The sequence below is a fragment of the Aquila chrysaetos genome, chromosome 2 (assembly GCF_900496995.4).
Source record: "Aquila chrysaetos chrysaetos chromosome 2, bAquChr1.4, whole genome shotgun sequence".
NCBI classification, from domain to species: Eukaryota; Metazoa; Chordata; class Aves; order Accipitriformes; family Accipitridae; genus Aquila; species Aquila chrysaetos.
In genome coordinates this window covers 64,384,758-64,407,291 of record NC_044005.1, presented here as the reverse complement: position 1 = coordinate 64,407,291, position 22,534 = coordinate 64,384,758, and the positions used below count along the sequence as shown (strand labels likewise).

The window sequence follows — 22,534 nt, the reverse complement described above, 5'->3', positions numbered from 1 at the left end:
CCTCCTGTGACAAACTTCTTAACACTGCTCAAAGTCCAAGTGTGCCCACAGCTATCTTACTTAATGCTACACTAATATCCTTGTTACTATGGATTGCTGAAAGGACTTTTCTTCCATTATTACTGCCCAGACTGTGTTCAAACTGTGATATGAGTTTCTATGGTATGCATATCCCATAGAGATATGGGATACCCAAGAGAATGTTTTAGTGAGCTTGGCTAGATTTGTTATATTTTGGACTGAGAAATGCTTTTTTGTTCCCTTATTGCCTTGAAATCATTCTTAACCTGAAGTAGGTTAAGATAATATAAAAACATTTATTTGCTTTTATGCTTTCCAATACAGTTGGAAATATTTAAGAAAAGATAAGACATACCTGCTCTACTTACATAAGGTTAACTTGGAAGGGTTTTTCTGTCTGCCCGGCTGTTTTGCTGTATTGGTTTGCTGTAGACTTTCTTTAACACAGAGCTGGAATTTCTATACACCTTATGTCTTGGGTCACATTCATTAGAGAGAACTGTTTCTTGATATGGAATGGCATGGGGCAATTTTGCTTTTACAGCTAATCTCTCATCTAATTCTTCCTGAATGTCCTGAAGGACCTTTTCTCCTGAATCTAATTTACCATGTGAAATGTAAACCTCATTATTGAAAGCTGTGTTTCACCAAGCTGTATATTCATAACTGTATAGAATAAAAAAAGGGGGGGGGGTATGTATATGAAACTTATTATTTACTTTTGGGTGAGGACGTGTATGATGACAAACACTTTGTGGTTGTGAAATGAGTATGGCATGGCATGATATACCCTTCTGTCTTTTTTTCAAGTATACTGTAAGACTTTGTATGATTTTGCTGCAATGCAAAACTGTATTTAAAAAAAAAAAAATTTTCATCTCATAGTGGGTAAAGGAGTAGTAAAGACTAAACTTAAATCTCTATTTACTTTGATATTCAAATTTTTCTGCAATATATGTATACAGAGAAAGATACTATATTCTTGTGCCTCTTACAGATCTGTGTGGTTCCAACTAGTTCATATTATTGAACATACTTGTGATATGAATATTTCCTTTGGACTGTTCTTTAGGCTTTATTGCTCTTGATGTATATTTTGTTATGTGATTAAACATAAACTCTTTTATTCTTGTGTCTGTTCAGTCTAAACTTCTGACTTTCATCCTTGTGGTAAATTCAACCTATCCTATCTTTTGTTATGCATATGACTGGAACCTTGTAGAAGTTCCTAAAGATGATCATTCTTCATTTCATTTTTATAACAACTTATTTTAGAAAATTATTTCTCATGTATGTATATAAAAGCCATAGAAAAAAATGTAAAATTTTAGGAACTGCTTTTCAAACACTGACTGGAAGCCATGAAATATATGTCTGTCCCATTAACCATAAACTGTAATTGTCACAAATAAAATAAAAGTAGATAGATCCATAGAGTTTTGTAATTCTTCTAGTACCCTTTCTGAGAAATCATTTCTGAAAATGGGAAAATATTCCAGATTATAGTTACTAAAATAATACCATACAGGCCATGAATAGTTAGATGCTTTCTCTTTGTCTTCTTATCAGACCATGGTTTGCTTAACATTAGAACTGAAAAAGTTAAAGAAAAATTACTTTCTTCAATATTAATCTCTTGTTCTGGACCTTCTTGGAAATCACTTTGTAATGCAGATTTGAAACTACCAGTAGTTTGGAGGTAGCTGACAAGGATATGTGGCGAATCAAGCTTCAAGTAGGGTAATGTTAGCACTATTGGCACCACACTGTATGAGAATTTGCGGAAAAAAGTTCTTATGTTACCAGTTATTCTGTTTTGTGGGTTAAAATCACATTGTCCTGATGTAATTCAAGGTCTGGCCCTTAAAATTTTCTGACCAGGCAATAGTAGAATCTATAATAAAGAAACTACAGAATTTTACAAGTAAATCTTAGCTTATTTTTATATGTATACTATCAGTTTCTGTAGTTCATATCCAGTAATATTTAAAGTCAACTTTTGTCATTTTCTGTCAAACAGGATGGCTTTTAAGGAAAGTAGTAGTGTTAGTAATGAGAGCTCTTCTGCACTGTAGGTGGTCACCCCTTCCTGACTTCTGAGTGTTGTCAGACTTTTCTCACATCTTTATTCTTATCTGTTTTTCCTGAGTTGTTTAAAAGAAAGGAAGCAAAATCAGCTTCTATGATAAAATCAGTCTTCAGAGGAAAATAATAATAATAATAAAACCCTGCACAGAAGCCTATTTCTGTTCACTGTGGTCACAATGGAAATAATCTAGAAAATAAGACTAATACGGGAAAAAATGAAAGGCAGGTGGTGGGGAGTTCAGTAGAACAAAAAAAGAAAGTGTTTTGTTTGTTTTATGAAATAAGCCATTTATTCAAGGTTTTGTAATCAATAATTATGTATTGTGTGTTAAATTATCAGTAAGGATAACTGAGAGAAAAATAAGTAATTATCAAAGGAGAAGTACTGCTTAGCAGGCTAAGGAGATTCATTGTGGGACATTTTTGAGGGCTTTGAAATGAATAAGTATGCCATTTTAAATCCTTATTGTGCAGTGCATCCTAAATAATGTTATTTCTCCATAAAAAGGTTATGGTGGGAAGGGAGAAAATTTGACTATGCTGTCCTGTTCATTGTACCTCCAGTATCTACTACCTGCTCAGGCTGTTAGATCAAAGAAACAGAGCTGCTGTTCTTACCTTCCTAATTGTAATACATCCTTCTGTCCCTCATAAAGCTGACTAGAAATAGTCTGGATATATTGGGAGTTGGAAAAAAAAAAACCCAAACAGAAAAACAACAAAACAACCTGACTTTTGCATCCAGTGTTCTATCCAAGGCATTACTGTTGTGTAAGAAACAAAATACAATTTATAAGGGCCAGTGGAAAATTCAGTCCATCTGGAACATGCCCTGTCTGGTGTACTTACGCTCCTTTTGCCCAATGGGAAAGTAACATTCTCATTATGTTCTAAACCCTTGCAAGGACAGGTACCATAAATACAAGTTCATTGAGAGAATCTTGTTGCAGTGTGAAATAAGCATGTTAACACTTTGTTAAACCAGTGACCACAGTCAGTCTGAACTAGGTTTACTTCAGAAGATACTATGGTCTGAGATGGCTGTGTAGCTAATGGAAATTCAGGCAGTAACAAATGATATTATATGATGAAATAAGTTTCAGAATGGAGTAAAGACTCCATATGAATTGCTTTTAACATGTTCACACATTTTCAAGGACTTTGTTAAAAAAAAAGTGGAAAGTGTTCTTTCACTTCTATGCATTTATCTGGATACTTTTGTCATGGTCACCTAGGAAACATGCAGATATACATTTGTGAGCATTTGCATTCAGTTTCATTTCATTTTTGATGCAGCTAATGAAGTCACACTTGAAAAGAATTTAAGCCTTGTTTTAATTAATGCACAAAATCTTTCAGAATACATTAGTGACCATCAGACTCTAGGCAAAACTATCTGAACAGTTTGGCCTTTTAATTGTGATTGGACTTATTTCACATGGGCAAAGTTTGACTGACTAGAGATAGGGAGACAGATTATCTTGAAGAAAATAATGAGCTGTATATGAAAAATATAAGCTATACTGCTTAATGTAATAGTACCTATTAAGGTAATATGCAGGTAAAGATAGCATAGGAACTAAAAAGTAGAAAAGTATATGCATGCTTTACTAATCAGTAGAAAAAGCTTGGCTCATGCAATGCACTATTTCAAGTGAACTGTACAGTGTCCTCTCTTGAAATTTTTAGTGAGTCAATTCATTTTAACACAGAACTGAGTAGAGAATCAGAATACTACAATTCAAGATTATTTTTTTTTTTAACTTCAGTTTTTTGTTTTGCATGGAGCATTTTGTTTGTTAAATAACTGTTTAAAAAAAAAAAGAATATTAGCAAAATATTTATCTTTGCATAAAAATCTAGATATATTTAATTTATTATGTATTTGTAACCTGATACTAATGACAGTAGTGACCGGTAAATGCAGATTCAGATCTCCACCTTGTGACAGGACAGGGCCCGTCAACTGGGTTATAGAATATGGCACTATTGCATTTTCTTTCTCATTTGCTTTGTCTTTGATGAAGAAATACATTTTGACAACATCTTTTCTGAATCAAATATTTAAAATATTTATTGTGGAAAATCCAGTCTTGTTAGACTGTCTAGAGAGTTTCAAGTTGCATTACAGAAGAGTTGTATCAGAATTTAATTCTGAGAGAAATTTTTATTCCTTCTTTGGCACACATAAAAGCTTTCACTTTTTTTTCCCCTTCCTTTTCCTTCTTTCAGAGTTAAAGGGACATTAATTTGCTCTTACTGGACATGACTTGAATGAATAAAGTCAAGGTCAAACACAAAATACAGATCACTAAACAAGTATGTATCATAGTTGCAAGGAGGTTGTCTTTAATAATATCTTACACGTATCCATAAAAACATTTTGCAAATGGTTAAGCAGTCTGTCATGGTTTAACCCCAGCCAGCAACTAAGCACCACACAGCCGCTCACTCACTTCCCCCCCCACGCAGTGGGATGGGGGAGAAAATCGGGAAAAAGCAGCAAGACCCGCGGGTTGAGATAAGAACAGTTTAATAGAACAGAAAAGAAGAAACTAATAATGATAATGATAACGCTAATAAAATGACAACAGCAATAATGAAAGGATTGGAATGTACAAATGATGCGCAGTGCAATTGCTCACCACCTGCGGACCATGGTATGGAATACCCCTTTGGCCAGTTTGGGTCAGGTGCCCTGGCTGTGTCCTGTGCCACCTTCTTGTGCCCCTCCAGCTTTCTTGCTGGCTGGGCATGAGAAGCTGAAAAATCCTTGACATTAGTCTAAACACTACTAGCAACAACTGAAAACATCAGTGTTATCAACATTCCTTGCATACTGAACTCAAAACATAGCACCGTACCAGCTAATAGGAAGACAGTTAACTCTATCCCAGCTGAAACTAGGACACAGTCTAATCCTCATAAAGGTAATCTTTATATTGTTAGGGAGATATTTAGTTAGCTAACTAAACCTTTTTTTTTTAATTTTTAAACTCTTGTTTGGCCCTCTTCTTTGACTCCTCTTCTGTGGAATTTCCCCACAGTCACTAAAAAAATTGGCAGAGAGGGCAATTATGAGATCTTGTGTGTCACAGATTTGGAAATACAAGAATATTCTGATCTTGGGAAAATAAACTACTAATATTCAAATAACTCATTCTTGTCTGGGATCCACACTGGATCAAATACAAGCTTCTCTTTTCCATTGACTTATTTCATATGTCACTCAATGTAGAAAATTTCTTGGTTTTGAGTACTTCACAGAGCACCTTTTAAGTAGAAGATCATATTTCTTCATAGACTTTTATTAGTAAGAAATTTAATTAAGGGGAAAACCAATAACATTAGTTTAATTTAACATTTAATTGAAAACCTGAGGGTTTTCTCCTGCTTTCAAGATGTTGTTAATCATCTGTATTTGAGTAATTGAAAGTTCTTCCACATCGTGCCTATGTAACAGTTCCATTTTTTTTATTGTAGATTATAGAGGACTACAATTTGTTATAGTAAAAGGGAAATATGTTTTTTTCTGTTTGAGAAGTGTACTATTTCTGATATAGCTCATGAAGAAACAGAATTAGCCTAGCAATCCTTCATCTTAAATTAATGTTAAACTTGATTACATGATAAAAATCATATTTTCTAAAAATAAAGCACATATTTTTGCAATTTAGAGCTAATTTTGGAGCACTGAGATATGAACCAGAGAGGTGTGGTTTATTGGTACATGAAATTCTCATATAGTTTGATGGAGGTAAATGGAAATGTCATACAAAAACATTGCTGTGCAGATAAGGTGCACACACAAGTCATGATTTGATGTCATTAAATGTGGAATCTGCAAATTTTTTTAACCCTGAATAGTTAATTAGGCACAGGTATTCCAAAAGCAATTAGCACATTTGTTGAGTCAGATATCAAATGGCATCAATGAACTCTTATGTACTGTAAGCCTGAAGATGGCTATGAAGACCATGATTCCTGTGTTCTGTTGGGCTTGCTTGGATTTTATCTGTCAGCATGAGCCCTTTCTCTCACTTTGTTTTTTTGGAAGATTTTAAGATAGAGACCTAGATCTAAGGTTGCAGCTGTAGTGCATAAACAGCCCATTTGGTTTCAGGATTTTCAGCTGATTCTTGTCTAACCTACCAGCCATGCTGAAGGTCACTAAAAATCATACCTTTTTTATGTCATAAGAAGGGCAGAAAAACTTGGCAGAGAAATAGCTTGTCAGTCCCATTACATGGGGAATATTTCTTCCGGGCTGAGACCCAGGCTATAGGGGGTTTCTTCTGCATCAGCTTCACCCATATAGGTTAGAAACCAGTAAAAACCACTACCCTGCCAACCTCCTGCCCCAGCTCCAAGCCCTCAAAACTCAAACCCTCCCTACAATACTGATTAACCAGGACAAGAAAGCGTGTGCCAAAAATCACAGTATATATCTGCTAGAGCTTTTCATGTGCCTTTGACATCCTTGGGTGCAGCTGGGGACAGAGAAGAAAAAGACCATCTTTTACCCTGAGGAGGCCTGGGGAGAAATAATAGACTCTTTCTCTAATAATGGAGAGGACTCTTTTTCTACCTTCTTTATACTGAGTCTAGCTTCACCAGAGCCCTTTCACAGTGAGATTAGAGTATTGCATGCAATTTGTTAGACGGTATTTAGCAAGTAATTTAGCAAGACTCAACAGTGATTATACAGACACACATGTGAAAAATAGAGGTAAACACAACACCCACAGTAAGACAGGAGGTAAAGGAATAATAGAACAGTATTGAGAAGAAATGTGTAGTATCCAACTGAGTTTGGGATAAAAATCAAACACAGATTGGTACTTTCTATTTGAGATATGTTGTAACTGAAATCACATCTCTGATTAAGCTGTTGCTTCTGAGTGCTAACAGCTTTCTTGTTACTTGACAGTCAGCTGAAAAACAGACTTGTGGTCACAGACATCTGTCACCTGACATCTTAATCACCTAACTCAATCTCATTCTATTTCAATTTGATGAAAAATTTTTGTAGCTTCTGTAGTTGTAGCAATTTCTTTCATTTGTAGTTGTAGAAATACAAATGACAGTTTCATGAGCAGTATTTTAGATGAGTTTATCTGTATCCAAACAAGTCATCACAAACACTAAGTAGGATTCCGAAACCAAAAAACCCCACAACCCCTGGTTCAGAAACTGTACCAAGGCACATTTGTGAAATACAGCATAATTCTTAAAAGTTTTATACAAGTTTAACTAAAGCTGTACTAATATCATTTTTCAGAATTCAAGAACCATTGCTTCTCCTGAAGTTTCTACCTCTTCTTCCTTCCAGACTGCTAATCTCTGTTTAGATAAAATAAAGAATCCTAAAAATTTAATTAGGGACATTTTCTCCCTCGTCCCCAAACAGTCTTTTGCTGAAACCTGAAGTACTTCGTGTACCACAAAGCATAGTTTCAAAGGTGTGATTTAAGGAAGAGAAAGTGGTGTGGACAAAGGGCAGCAAGACATAAAGCTTAGCAAGCCTAATGAATGAGGGTGGAGAGCTAGGCCAACAGCTATCAATTCCTGCTGTCTCAGAGGAAACGTAAAGTGACCAGCCAAGAGGGGAGCCCAACCTGCAATTCAAGTATATACTTTATATCTTTTCCTGAGTTCTGTACTGTTTATTTCTCTTGCAGTAAAATCAATGATTGCACCCAGTGGGATGAGTGCAATATTGAATCACTAAACCAATATATTTTTGAGTATATAGTTCTATCTGTCTTTATTCAGTACAAACACTTAACCCTACATTTAACTTTAACCTTCCTATACAAGGTGGGTTGTGGAATCTCATCCTATGTAAATAAGGGTTTTATCTTGTAGCATCTAAAAATCAAATAGGGCACTCAACTTCTAGCCAGTGATTAGTTTATGTTGTGTGCATTTAAAAGAAGTGCATTCTAATTTAGATTTATCTCCAGTGAAGCCATATTTATCAGTCAGACGGGAAGAATATTATCAGAATTTGAATTACTTCTAAAACTGCAATGGCTTTTTTTAATGCTTTTGCTGGAGTTGACTGCCTTGTCATCCTACAGGTTTCCAGCTGAGTGGCTTATAGAATTTGACGGAAAGCCATGTTGCTCTGCATATGGCATAATGTCTATTTGATTCCTGCTCATGAGTCTTATCAGTTCTGTGTCCAAATTTATATCTAATTAATCAGTTAATGCTGGTTTTGAACTTCTGGTTGCTTCTTCATGGGCTACTTTCACTAAAGTCTCACAGCAATTTCAATTTTCCTTCATTGGTGCAAGGACTACAGTTCTAGAAGTAAAGCTGATTAAAAAAAAGAAGTTTGCATTTCTAAGCCAGATTAATGTGTTGTACTTATTGTGTAGTTTATTTTATAAACTGTTGTCTAGACTCCAACTACTGCCAAATACTGCTTCTAGAATATTAAGCTTTGTATGATGCTTACTCAGCATGTCATTCCAACTTTTTGGTGTTTTGCTGCCTCCTTGTCAAATATCAGCTTGCCTTAAAAGCACTTTAATGCCTTGAAGATAATGAACAATTTGGCAGCAAAAATATTTTCAGACTGATTTGGAGCCCCTGCATAAACTACTTGGCATCTGAGATCATTGAAACCTATTATACTGGCTATTTTAAAATTAGGATTTATTTCTGTTTGAATTTTGAAATCTCTCCTTGGGAGAGCCATTTAAATGTAAACGCATATTTTCCTCTTTAACAGTAGCTTATGGGCTATAATGGTAGAACATTTTTGCATTTTTATGTTTAGTTTTATTGTAAAGAGCCTTGGGATGCATTTGCATGAAAGGCACTATATAAGCTCATTTTGTATTGCATTGTATTGTATTGTGACAAGTGCAATAATCTCCAGGTTTCCTATCCATTAAAGAACTAATTTCACAGCTCACTAATTATGTGAATGAGAAGGGGAAATAGGTCCTTTTTCTCTAAGGTATGCTGAGCAGATGGCATAGCATTCATTTCCACCAGCTGAATCTAAGGTCCTCTCTTGCTCTTGGTTCCAAGGCTTGCCTCTGTTTATCAAATAGAACAGGAGAGAGATGTCAGTTTCTTGTACAGCATGACAGTGGATACTGAGAGGCTGTCTCTGTCCTTTGCTAATACAACATTAGTCAGCACATACCAGGTCTAAACAGCCTACTTATTTACGATGGGACACGAAAACCATTAAAAGGAACGTGCATTTTAATGCAATTCTAATTTGCCTCTGATTTATAGAAGATGCTGTTTAAATTTGTCCTAGGGGTTTAAACTGATACCCATAAAAAAGTTGTTAATGAATCAATTGAATACCTTTGGGACTGTATCTAGTCTGTAATTTCAAAACAGAAAAACATTAGTTCCTTAGCCTGTGCACATTCCTTCATAGCTAAGGTTTTGCTCCCTTGCTAATCTTTTCTGGTTTTTTTCGCCTCACTCATGAAAATAACTGACTTGAATCAAACATGCATACAGTGATTTATATAGCCCCCTAATGCACTGATACCAGTGTTCTCCTGTGATCCTGAAAAGTTGGTATTTGGGCCCTTATTTCAGCATTAAAAGGAGAATAGCCAAGACTGAAGGTCCTGACACATCTTATGTAGGACTTGGCAATGAGGCTGCATTTTACAGTGCTACACAAGCAATCAGATAATTTTCCCCCCTTAACATAATGAGCAGTGCTAATTTTGTGTTTCATTCTCTCACTGCTGGGCTGTCACGTTTTTGTTTTGTGTTCATGGTTCTGATCTTCTAATTTCAGACGGATGCAGCACTAATGTATGATGCTGTTCATGTGGTGTCAGTGGCTGTCCAGCAGTTCCCACAGATGACTGTCAGTTCACTACAGTGTAATCGCCACAAACCGTGGCGCTTTGGGACCCGCTTTATGAGTCTTATTAAGGAGGTGAGTCACTAATAAAGTGTCCTGCTTCATTGCTTTCCTTTCTCCCAACTCTGATTTTCTTTTGTTACCACTCTACTTGATTCTTGCCTTTTTTTTTTCAGTAGATGGGAATCTCTCAGCTTGTTATGTGTAAAGAGTTCAGCAGGCAAGGGCAGCATTTTTATTTGAAAACAGGTTTTACTGAGGTATTAGCTGGAACAAAGCAACACAGCATTCTAAATAAAACTTTTCTTTGTAGGTAATTGTGGGTGGGGCGTGTATGGAACATTTGTGGCATAAAAACCCAAACCCCTGAAACCCCAAACCATAGACTGACTATGAAAAATTCAGCAACTAAATACTAGCATAAGTTCAAAGGGGCCAAGAATGAAGTTTACTCCCTGGCTTTAATTTTCTTCTTTTTTTTTTCTTTTTTTTTTTTTTTTTTCTATGGTGAATTAATATATGTGGCCTTGGTCTCCTAGTATGCTGTTTAGATACTGATACATAGTGATTTAAAGTAAAGCTAGGATATTTAAGGTCTTAAAGGTGAACACTGTAGAGTATTCAAGTCTCTTGTACTGTAAGTAACTCCTAATATGGTATTTCTCATTCTAGATATGCACAATACTACGATAAAGAGAACTATTTGCAATGGAATATAATCCTGTTTTTAATTTTAGTTCCTTTTAGGATGATAATTTTGTTTTCCACATTCCCTCCTCTATGTTAGGATAGTTTTAGAAGTAGGTAGACTTTAAGTTACAAAAAAATGAGGATATTGCAGTTTACTAAAAGTAAGGAATCAACTCTGGAAGACTGGCTCAGTGACCTCAATTTTTGCTGTCTCAGTGTGGTTTCAGGGTACTCTGCATCTTGCAAAAGTAAGCCTTTATTTGAATGAAATTTCCTGACAGAAGAATGAAATCCAGCGTTAATGAAAGAGATTGAGGCTTGGGGCTTGGGTTGGGGGGGACATGTAGGGAAGCAGAAGGGGAAATGCATGCATGAATGATGGAGGAATGAAAACAAACCAGCCTTTCATCTCATTTAGTAAGAATAGTCTATTGGCTAACATGGAAAGTTGTTTAAAAAATTGTCAGTGAAGACTGAAGAAAGGTTGATTTAATTAGCAAAAAGTGAATACAAAATATTAAAAGAAAAAAATCAACCACAAGGTAAATTGTTTAGATAGAATGAATAATTAATGTTCCCATTTTTGCAGAAGTAAAATTTCTTCTTTTGGGGAAAAAAAAGGAAGAGGTTTTTATTTATAGAAATTGTTTTTTCTTTTTCCATAGGCCCACTGGGAAGGCCTCACAGGCAGGATAACTTTCAACAAAACCAATGGCTTAAGGACAGATTTTGATTTAGATGTTATCAGCCTCAAGGAAGAAGGTCTTGAAAAGGTGTGTAAGATGTTTACCTCCAGAGTAATGGGAAACAAACAAAAACCCCACCCCCTAAAACCAGTAGCATTTTCAGTAACATTTCATGTGTTACATAAAACAATATACCTGTTCTCAACTTTATATCTTGTTTCAGTCTTCTAGTAAAAGCTGTTATCTTGATGTTGGACAGTTAGTGGCCTCTTAACTGTGTGCTTCTAGCCACATTCTTAGATTCAAGAGGACTGGGGAAGAGTGAATAGCTGGACTTGGAGTTATGCATTAATATATTTGTCTTCAATCATGTGGAGTTTAGTTTTAGTTGTGATTCCAATCCCATTGCCTATACTCATGTGTGAACCTGTGGGTATGTGTATTTGTATTTTCTTTACATCTTACTAATTCAGGAAGAATTACCTCAAACAATTAAATAAAATAGCTTCATTTTGGCATTTTTCTGTGTTTCAAGAGGGAACTTTGATTCTTTTCTTGGAATACAATGTTTCTATCTGTAAGTGCTACTATAAATTAAGAATGGGTAGCCTGACAGGTTTGTCTGTCTTCTGACATGAATTTTTCTTGGGAGTGATGGGAGTGAAAGACCAAAGGATTGAAAAGTGCCCTTTCTATGTAGCCTAATATTGTCTATATTCGAACTAAAGGCCTTGGGAAGCACATACAGGTATTTGGCCTGCCTACATGACACCATGATGATCTGAAATCAGATCATCTTCCCTCTCTTCTCCAGGCACCTTGCCATGGAGAGGCAATGCAGGAAGCTGCAGTGTCTCACATTGTTGTGGTCAGCAGACAAAGGTTTTGCAATTTGCATCTGCATTGTAGTTTGTATTTAGCTGCGGTGTTCATTGTTATGTAAGCACTATGTTTTCCTTCATCTTCAGATAAAGTTTTATCAGCTATTGCCCCAAGGTGATATTGTGGTGACAAATAAAAAGAGAACTTAAGGGAAGGCACCATGCTGCAGAGTTGCATTTACTTTCTTCTATAAATCATTGAATGAAGAAGCTCGCATAAACAGCATATTTCTCCAAAACTTTCCCTCCCAATACTAGTTTTGGAATATTAATGTTCTCTTACTAGGAAGATTTTTAAAAAGTTCAGAATCCCTGAGCTTGCTTTGAAACACTTACATAGGTAATAACATTTTTTAAAATGTCCAGTGGCAAACCTATGATTAAAGGACTAAACTATATTTTAAAACATTCAACAGTGCACTGATAGTAAAGAGTCTTCCTATAAAGTATTCCATGAAGGGAGCTCTGGAAACTTAAGGGAAAAAGAAAAGTATATAGTAGTGATTAGATTTGAAAACCAAATTAGCTTTGTGTACAAGGAGAATAGGTGCAATGCAACCTGTTTTCCTTACTGGAAACAGAAATGGAAGAACTGATGACATGAGAATAGCTAAAGAAGTCACTAGTGGCTGAAGAGTCTGCATGTAAGTGATAACTGTTGAAAATGAGGAAAGGAAGTCTCTGTAATCTAGGATGGCTTTAAGAACATTGGGTGGCATTTGAGAACCATCAAGGAACATGAGTTTTCTGGAAAATAAAATCTCAGCTGACAATATATTAGGAGATATGTACTCCACTGAAAATATAGAAGTAAAACAAAAAGGTCTACAGAGATTAGAAATATGGGAAGAAAATAAAATTCAACAGGAAATACAGTACTCTAAAACATATAATAGAAAAAAGGAACTGGGGAAACAGTAATAGTGAAAGATATGTAAGAGACAACAACAGAAATAGTTGTAGAAGGATATGGATTTTTAAAAACAACCAGCAAATGCTTGAGCTATGTATACAGAAGTTCACAGAAAAGGAAGATACTTCTACTGCCTTCATAGCTCATTTTGGCCATGTGATAGAGGGATGTGATAATACTAGTTTTTCACCAAAAAGTGCTGACAGTCTTTGGAAAGAGCAGTAAGAATTAGTTACCATGTATTAGAAAAGTTTAGGAGTTAGGAAAGTGTTAGCAAAGAATGATGAGGAATGCTACACAGATTCAAAGATACATGTGAGCAAAACCAGAGCAGTTTCTGTAGGGTGTAGTGATATGAAATTAGGAAAAAGAAAATTAAGGTGTATGCACATGAGATTGAATTTTTTAGTAAATATTTAGAATGTATAGGGTATTTCACTGAGAAAGAGAAACAGTGGTGACAAATAAATGGGTTTCTTTGAAGAAAACTTGGTTAGTCTGAAAGAATACAAACCTATTCTTCTTGAATCCAGGGTGAGTCATTAAACTCTAGAGCAGGACACTTCCTAGTAGAGAGAGTATGTTTTAGCCAGTCCTTTTATTTAAAAGAGCTGTCTCAAAGTTGGTTTTTTTTTTCCCCACAAGATTGTCCTCTGTTAAAGCTATGGTGAATCCCTCTCCCTTCTCTCAGTCCCCTCCCTCCCTCCCTTCACGCATTCACTCCATCTCTCTACATCACGCTCTTTCCATCCTGCTTTCTGCTACTCTCTCCTCCTCTCCTTTCCCTCTTCCCCCGCTGCTTCCTTCCTCTCTCCCTTCCCCTCCTCCCTGTCTGTTTCCCTTTTCCCCTCCCTGTCCATTTCCCTTTCCATCTAATCCCCACCCACTTGTCCCTCTTCATCTCTTTGCTCTTCCATCCCCTTTCTCTCTTATTTTCTTCTTTCTTCGGGAGCCTTTCCCTATCTTTGTTCTTATCTTGTATGTTCCTAATGTTCTTCCCAAACCACCATCTTGTCAAGTCTCTCTGTCTATGTAGTTAGAGTTCCTGAACAGTTTTGCTTTATTTATTTGTTTTTGTTTATTAATTCATTTTGTGGGATGAGAGAAGATGGGGAGATGGGAATTATGTGTACCATATTATGTGTGTTGTGTTTCCATACTGTAAATAGCTATTATTTCATCTAACCTCCTTCCAAATATGGGGGAACGATTTCTTATGTGAAGGACAACAGTTCAACCCAACAATTTCACCAGTAATCTCTAATACTTTTGTCACAAAATGAGATATCTTGAGAAGAAAAATATTCTTGGAGGGAAGAAAAAAGAGTTATTATGAAGTATTTCTAGAAGACCTATTTTAGGGGGATTTTGCAAAAAAAAAGCCCTAGATAAATTGCCTGGTTAGTATAATGGGAAATGACCCAAATCATGTATTTTAAGTACAAATGACTGCTAAAGTCAGTGGCAACAGAAAAAATTGGTCATTGATTTAAAAAAGATTTCACGTGTGATCTCAGATTTTACATAAGATACCTGTTCCTGAAACTCTTGAATGAGAGGTGATAATCAAGCATCAATCAATAAGAAGTATGCATTTCTAAATAAAAAGTCGTGTCTGACAAAAATGATAGCTTCTTGTAAGATGAAAATGACAAATTATTAGGCGATTGGAGTGCTGCTAATGTAATGTACAACAAAATTTGCTGACAGTCACTCTGGACACACTGAAACTATTTATGGTTAAGCACAGTGAAAATCCCCAACTGTGGCAATCCAGTATAATAAGCAAATTATCATTTAAATTACAATCAATCAGTATTTACACTGAAGCTGCATCTTGAGGAAAATTATTTTATACTTAAGGGAGAAAACAAATACCTGAATTCAATACCACTTTTGGTATGAAAATTTGTCACTGAAGAAGAATCACATTTCTTGAATAGAGATGTTAACAACTGGCTTGAAATCTTGCTCGGGAACCTACACACAGGATGAATATAAATGACACAAAATGAGCTGTAATTCATTGTCCAGCATATCAATGTAAGATCTTGTTTTATTTAGTATCTTTATTAATGACCTGGGAAAAAAAAACAAGTGGCGTAAACAGAGGGTTTTGTAAAAGTTAGAGAAAAAAAATTGAGATAACAGATCTAGGGAAGCCAGAAGTATTGGTATTAACAAGATATTTGGCAAAGAAGGCAAGCATATTAATATTTCTGAAGAAAGCAAAATAAATGAAGCAATTTGCAAATGGGAAATACATAAATAGGAAGAAATACTATTACTCACACTGGAGTATAAATGATTATTTTCTTGATGTAATCACCACTATTACTAACTACTCTACAAATTATAATAAAGAAAAGACAGTAAACTGTAGACACATTTGACAATCCTTTGAGGGTTGAATACGGCTCTGATTTTGGCTGCATAGTTAGACAGTTGTTACCACTTGCAGAAGGGCAATGTTCCTTCCTAATACAATGCTTGTGGCACGTCACTGTGAGTAGTATGTACAGTTTCGATTGACTCAGAGCCCCACAAAATGTTACTTTTCTTAGGAGAGTTTTGAAGGAAATTCAAAAAGAAAAATACTTAAAAGAATACTTGCTTATTCATAAAGAGAAATTTCTTTTTCTCAAACATGCTGAAGTAAGAAAGCTACTTTAATCTATTGAATTTTTTTGTGGATAACATCTCATGAGACTGGTGCTCAGTAAACTACTCTAAAGTACATGTATACTCAGCAAATTTTAAGTTTCAGGAGTGTACAATGCTGCTTTTTTGGGGTGGTGGTGAATTATTGTACTGGTTTTGGCTGGGATAGAGTTAATTTTCTTCATAGTACCTTGTATGGGGCTACGTTTTGGATTTGTGCTGAATTACATTAATTCTTTGCATAAAAATTGTATAGTCTGCTCAGCAATCTTGCAGGAACTTAAGAAGAAAGCTGTATTGGACTTCAGCTCAAAGTGTTAACTGTGTGTAGTTTTTCACAGATTCAGAATTTGAATTATTACTTATTCTGATTTAACAGGTCTCATATTTTTACTTATTTTTTATTATTTAGTAAACACTTTTTTTCTAGAGTATTACTACTTCACAAATCATGCCAATTGCATTTTGCTATGAAATTAAATTAATATTTTTGGAAATAGGTGCAATTGTAGTGATGTTTTTTTGGAGACTGAATGCACTAAATACTTGAACCCCAAAGAATCAAATTATTTTTACATTTGTGTGAACATTAGCCAAACTTCTTTTCAGTATTTGCTAAATTCTGTCCTTTGGTAATGTCACTTATTATTTTTAAACACTTCTGGTGAGATTTAGTTTTGAAATTTTACTATTGAACTATTGAGTAGTAAATATTGTGAAGATTATTTAAGAGTTTTGTTTAAGTGGTGTAGGATTGATTGACCATTTGGAAACCTCAGAGTGTACCCGCCTAAAGGTGGATGACAAACTTTTCTTGTGGTGCATGAGAAAAGAATCTCTAGATTCATCTAGTCCAGTATTCTGTATCTGAAAGTGGCCAGCTGCAGAAGTCTAGGGAAGAATATAAGAAAATGGCAAGCGTATTGCAGTACTCCACCAGAACACTCCCAGAAACTCCACTTATTGAAGTCTAAAGAGATGATGTCTTCATAGACACAGGTAATTTTCTAATCAATACAGAATTCTGAGAAAATAATGACTCTACAATCAGAGTTTAAGCACATATTTCCTAGTTTTTCCTCTTTATCTGCCTTTCAGTAAGGACTGTCTCAGTGGTCATAATCTCCAGTAAAAGGAAAAAGATGAATTTGCTCTTAACTTCCTATTAGTAAGATGTCTGCTACTATCACAAACATGTATTTTTCATTTGGATTACAGGTTTAGGACTTGTTCCATACAGTTATATAAAAAAGTTACATTGCCTTGCCACCACTGTCTCAGATCAGATGATGCAACTTAATTAAGAGATTGCAAATTACTTGAGGATTTTTTTCTGAAAACTGTTTTATTAAGAAAAACCAAACAAAAAATCCCAGGTAAAACATAGGTAATTGTTGTTTATCAAGACAATAATAAAAGAATGGAAACTTCTGTCCAAACTTTCTTCGGAACTGCAGTAACCTCATAGTTATCTAGTAGTTAAATACACGGAAGCTTGGATGAAAGTTTCAATCACTCAAGTGTAGTTGGGAAACTGTATTCCATGTCCTTGAGGAGCACCCCAATTGTCATGTTACAGAATATACTATGATAGCTGACGAGTCTTTTAGTAGCTCTTGCTGGAATTGTTTCAACTTGAATAAGCTGATTCTTGACTAAGCTAATTCTTTGTATCGCAGAGATTCTTTGTCTCACTGTGGAGCACGTCAGCTTCATGGGAACTCCTTGTTTGGGTCCTGTGCTATGGATAAGTGTTAACATGTTCTAATTGGCATGCTCACTCCAGAATAGTATATCCGTTTAGGGGACTTGAATGGAAGAATAGGAGATCAAGGGCTTGACAGCCTCCCTGTGACTGTATTTACTATGTGAACATTCTCTATAAGGGGTGTATTAGAATATCAGTTTATTTCAGTTTTTAGGAAAACTTGAAAGTTTGTTGGAAATAAATGTAATGCAGTGGAAGTAAACTGTAAGTTGTTTGAATTGCAGTTATATGTAGTAGCCTACCTTGATTTGCTTTTTCTGTATTTTTGGCATTTAAACTTTTCTAGTGAAAACACATTAGCAATTTTATGCTGTTCAAAAGGCTACATTAAAATTAAAACACTGTGCTTAAGCAATAGAAAAGATAGAAAAGAATGAATTTGCTGCACTGTCTATGCAGTTTTCTCTAGAAGAAGCAGCTTTGAGAATAAGTTTGTGTGATTTAGGAACTATACATATCAGTAGTATATCAGAATCTGTGATGTAAGTTGTTGATCTTAATGAAGATAATGCAAAGTATGTCTTATTTGGAACATTCAACATTTGTTCCATTTCTTAGATTCTTGATTCACAAAAGTAGCAATACAAGAATAATTAACCTCATTTAGAAAGATAATGTGATAATTTATCAAGACAGAAGTTTCTTTTTAAAGTAATGCAGTTGATAGTTCTTATAAGTCTATGTAGATGTAGTTAGATAAACCTCAGATTCTAACAGTTGATAATTATTCATTTGCTTGTGACTGTGGCTGTGTTAAAAAGTAGGGGAAGAAGCTTTTTATATAGCAATGTGTTAGCTTTTGCCAAGATAAGTTTGAATTATGAACTTGAATAAAGTATATGATTTAATGAATTTAGAATTTGAAATTGATCAAATAAGGTGATAGTGTTCCCTTAGAAATTTTTGTGCTACTTGTGTACCTGAAGTTGAATCTCACAGAGGAGATTAGTCCAGCTTTATGTGTCCAGTTATGTGAAGAAACAGCAGGGACAGGCTCAAGTTCTGGTCTTTGTCATTCCTTGTTATTCTAATCTAGTTTGATCTTTCTTTGAAGTAAAGCAAACACGATGATTGCCATAATGAACAGAACATTGCAACTAAGAGTTCTTGACCCTTTTACAGTTTCTTAATTGTGGCCAAACTGCAAGGCTGAACATTTTGGGTTTCCTAAAAACCTTTCAAGTCATTAAAAGAATAAATGAAGAAAAGTTTTTTTGGTAGTAAGGTTTGGTTTCAATATTTTGAAATGATGTGTTAGATGTTATTTTCCAATTGTATTTCTGAGACACACATGTTCTCCTTTCCTCCCTTCATGATTCTTTCATCAGTTTACAAGGCACTGAATGGCCAAAATTCAAGAATCACAGCCATTCAAAGGAGTGCCTTCTTGGAACTAAGTGTTATGCAAAGAAGAAAGTAAAAATATTGATTTCTGTGGAACAGAACATCATAGAAAAAGAGAGCAAATTTGTCTTTTCTCCATTACAGCTTCTCCTGATTCATGCTCTGCTGTATTCTCAGTTTTAGAAATTAAACTCTCTTTATTTAACCCATACCACATTGCATCCTGAACTTACTTGGCAGCTGTACTGCAAGAAACCACTTAAAAGTATATGAACAGTTTCTCAGGAATCAGTGTATATATATATATATATCTATATATACACACGCAATCAAAGCTCACAAAATTTTTTAATTTCTGTCTAGATTTAGTTTTAAAATATCTTTACCTTGTATTAAAGATATTGCTTTGTATTTGAAATTATATTTAAAATCCTGTCTAAAACCAAAAAAGAAAAATTTGTGGGGTTTTTTTTAGACAATGGAGTAATGCAAACATTCTGATGTCTAAAAATGGATAGTTGTATCTACTGCTTGCCCATTTTTCGTTTGTATAGTGATGAAATTGCAGATAAATGATGCTATCATAAGCCCCGTTACTTATTACTTAGTATGTGAGACTGTCCTTGACCTGAACCTTAAAGCATAACCTTGGACCTCCTTCCTTAGATAAAAATCCTATTGACTTTACTGGAATAAGAATTTCAAGGTATAAAATGTCAAAAGAGCTACATACTGAACATTTATCTGTAAATCAATTAAGTTATTATACTTAACATACTTTGTCTTCTCCATTACATTTTCCCCAAAACATCTTTTTGCTCTGCTGTTCTGTCTGGTCACAGAAAAGGGTAAATCCTTATGCAGAGACAATGCTCTCTGCTCTGCAAATGAATTTCCACCTGTTAAGTTATCTTCAGATGTAGTTTATGTTGAAGAATGAAAGTTAAATGGAAAATTAAGTATTCAGGGTAGCTTTAGACATTCTGTGCATCATTTTTCCACTTAAAGTCACACTTCACAAAACACGCTTTGAGGTAGTGTGAATCATATTTTAAACAAGCAGGCTTTAAATGTAATGACGGAGAATAATGGAACAGGTTTTAATAATAAATATTAGCAATCTTTTTTTTTCCCTGTAGCAATCTATTTTTCCTTATAGTGTTCTTTTCTAGATGTTGAAATGTAACTAATGGACAATTTACATAGTAATTTACTGTTTTATAGGTTGGAACTTGGGATCCATTGAGTGGCCTTAACATGACAGAGAATCAGAAAGGAAAACCAGCAAACATCACAGATTCCCTGTCCAATCGCTCTTTAATTGTTACCACCATCTTGGTAAGCAATTATATTTGCTTTTCCAGAAATACAGTTGTACAGGAAACCTAATAGAATATGCTGTACTAATTACAACAGTAATGAATAGTCTGTAGTATACGTTATAGTTACGTAGAAATTACTGCTTCATGAATGAACTCCAGTTGTTCAACTAGTCATGGATGTTTATTCTCGTCTAAATTGTAAGTAAATTATGCCAATTTTGGAATTATGTTAGTTGATTAGTAATTTCACTGTCATTGTTGACTAAAATGTTTGGTTCCTTCACAAAGCTGTTTAGTTCAGCACCATATGAGAATACAAAAGGTGTTTGTTTAAAAAAGTGGTTTGGCTATTAGCCTGATGATTTTAGCCAGCAAAATTTATTGCTTTCATTTGCTAATCTAGCACCATGATATTACCTCTAAAGAAAGTATGAAGTATTTAATATTTATTTTCATCATCATTATTAGCTGAATATTAAGTTGAAATCTTTAATCATACAGAAATTTAATTGAGCTATCATTTCAACTAGATCAGAATAAACATGTTAAGTAACTTCTTTTTCATTTCCATTGTTGAAAAATTCACAGTGGTGAATGAGGTATTTTTTATTTATAATTACATATATTTAGTTATATACAAATAAATGTTCACTAGTTTCCACACCATAACTTTGAAATAGTAATTTTAATTTCAACACAATTGAAAAACTTTCCAGAAGTGTGTCTGCTGTTTGTCTGCCACCATTATTGTTAATTTGCAAATATAAAAAAATAATTCACTTCCCAACAGTTTTATTCTTTAATAAGAAGCTTTCACCTACCCACATATATTTTGACATTTCAAGCTAGAATGAATTTTCATAGGTACATAGATACAAATGCCAGTGTGCTTCTAACCTTTTATGTAACATAAGCCATATATTTTCATCCAGTGGGTAACTTTTTGGTTACTTATAAGGCCTGTTTTTATTTGAAGATTTACAAATTATAGAAAATCTTCTGCAATGCATTATTTCATTTATTCCACTAATTGAAAAATACATACCTGATATATAATTGGAACATGGCTGACTGGCTTTCAGACATAAGTTCTTCTTATGCTAAGACCAGCACAGTTTTACCACAACTTTTTCTTGTGCTGTTAATTACAGTTTATAAACATATCATCTCTTGGGTTTCTTTTTTATAAAATGTAAATGAACTTCTTATAGTCTCTTAAAGTAAAAGCATGTTTTCTAGAGTATTACTCTGTCTTTTTTCTTCTCATTGCCCTTCAAAAGTTTTCAAACTACTGCACTATTAAGTAATGTTTCTTCATAATTCCAGTTGACCCCCCCCTATACTCCTGTTACGTTGTATCCAGATATCTTGCCCAGGATTCTTCTTGAAGCATTCTGCTGATCAATAACTATATTTCATATTTTTCCTAATTGGTTTCTAGAATTACTGTTTTCCAGAATATAGTCCTAACTCTATTACAGACCTGTTCCCTTCATTACTCGGTACTCAACCAGCCTTTGTATCATCTGCACTCTTCATTAGCAGTCATTGTATACTTGATTCCAGACCAGTGATTACAATACTGGACAAGGATCAATCCCTGCAAGATTACATAAGAAACACTCAATAACTTAGGGTGTTTCAAGTTTATTTATGTTTTAACATCTATCTATTGATGAGGTTTGAGTTCATACACTGTGTGTACCATATTGATTTTGTATAGTGATACTTACACTTGCATGATTTTGTTTAAAACAATGGTCTCAAGAAAAGGTAAACTGCACAAATATAAATAGCAGCGCTATCAATGAACACTGTTTTTGGAGTGGTAAAGCTCACAAAAGTAGATCCTGAGATTTATGATAGCAGCTGCTTTCTGTAATCAAGGATACCCTTTCTCTTCAGGGGTAACTTTTTGTTAGTGGTGTTTTGTAAGCATCTGTCCTCTTTGCACATATCTAAATAAAATAATAAATAAAAGAAATATGAGGACTTCAAACTGGTGTTACGAGTTGCTCACTTGTAACTGCCTTTTATACTTCAGTTATTGTTCACCGAAAGTTTTGGTAATTGCAATAACTCTTTTCAGCTATGAAGACATTATAAGTGTGGTACTCAGAATAACAAAATGAACCAAAAATTGTTCTGGTGCAGAAAGCACATGTACTAGCTTACTTTTGTAGCTCTAGCTTTTTGTGCTTAATAAATACATTTCATTTGGGCAGAAAGCATATTACTTAATATTCATTTTGTAGCAATGCAAGAGAACAATATAAAATACTACAGCTCCTAGAAACATATTTTC

General features: G+C 34.6%; 1 protein-coding gene across 7 annotated transcripts in view; it reads left to right on the top strand.

Annotated features, from left to right (window-relative positions):
- Positions 1 to 22,534, top strand: part of GRIK2 (glutamate ionotropic receptor kainate type subunit 2) — a 480,740-nt gene that overhangs the window by 263,856 nt on the left and 194,350 nt on the right. For 6 of the 7 annotated variants that reach the window (XM_030042616.2, XM_030042625.2, XM_030042664.2 and 3 more), the window contains 3 exons: positions 9,896 to 10,039; positions 11,320 to 11,427; positions 20,132 to 20,245. In XM_030042616.2, coding sequence (XP_029898476.1) covers positions 9,896 to 10,039; positions 11,320 to 11,427; positions 20,132 to 20,245 — 366 coding nt within the window. The remainder of the gene's footprint in view (positions 1 to 9,895; positions 10,040 to 11,319; positions 11,428 to 20,131; positions 20,246 to 22,534) is intronic. The other variant, XM_030042654.2, reaches the window with a different exon arrangement.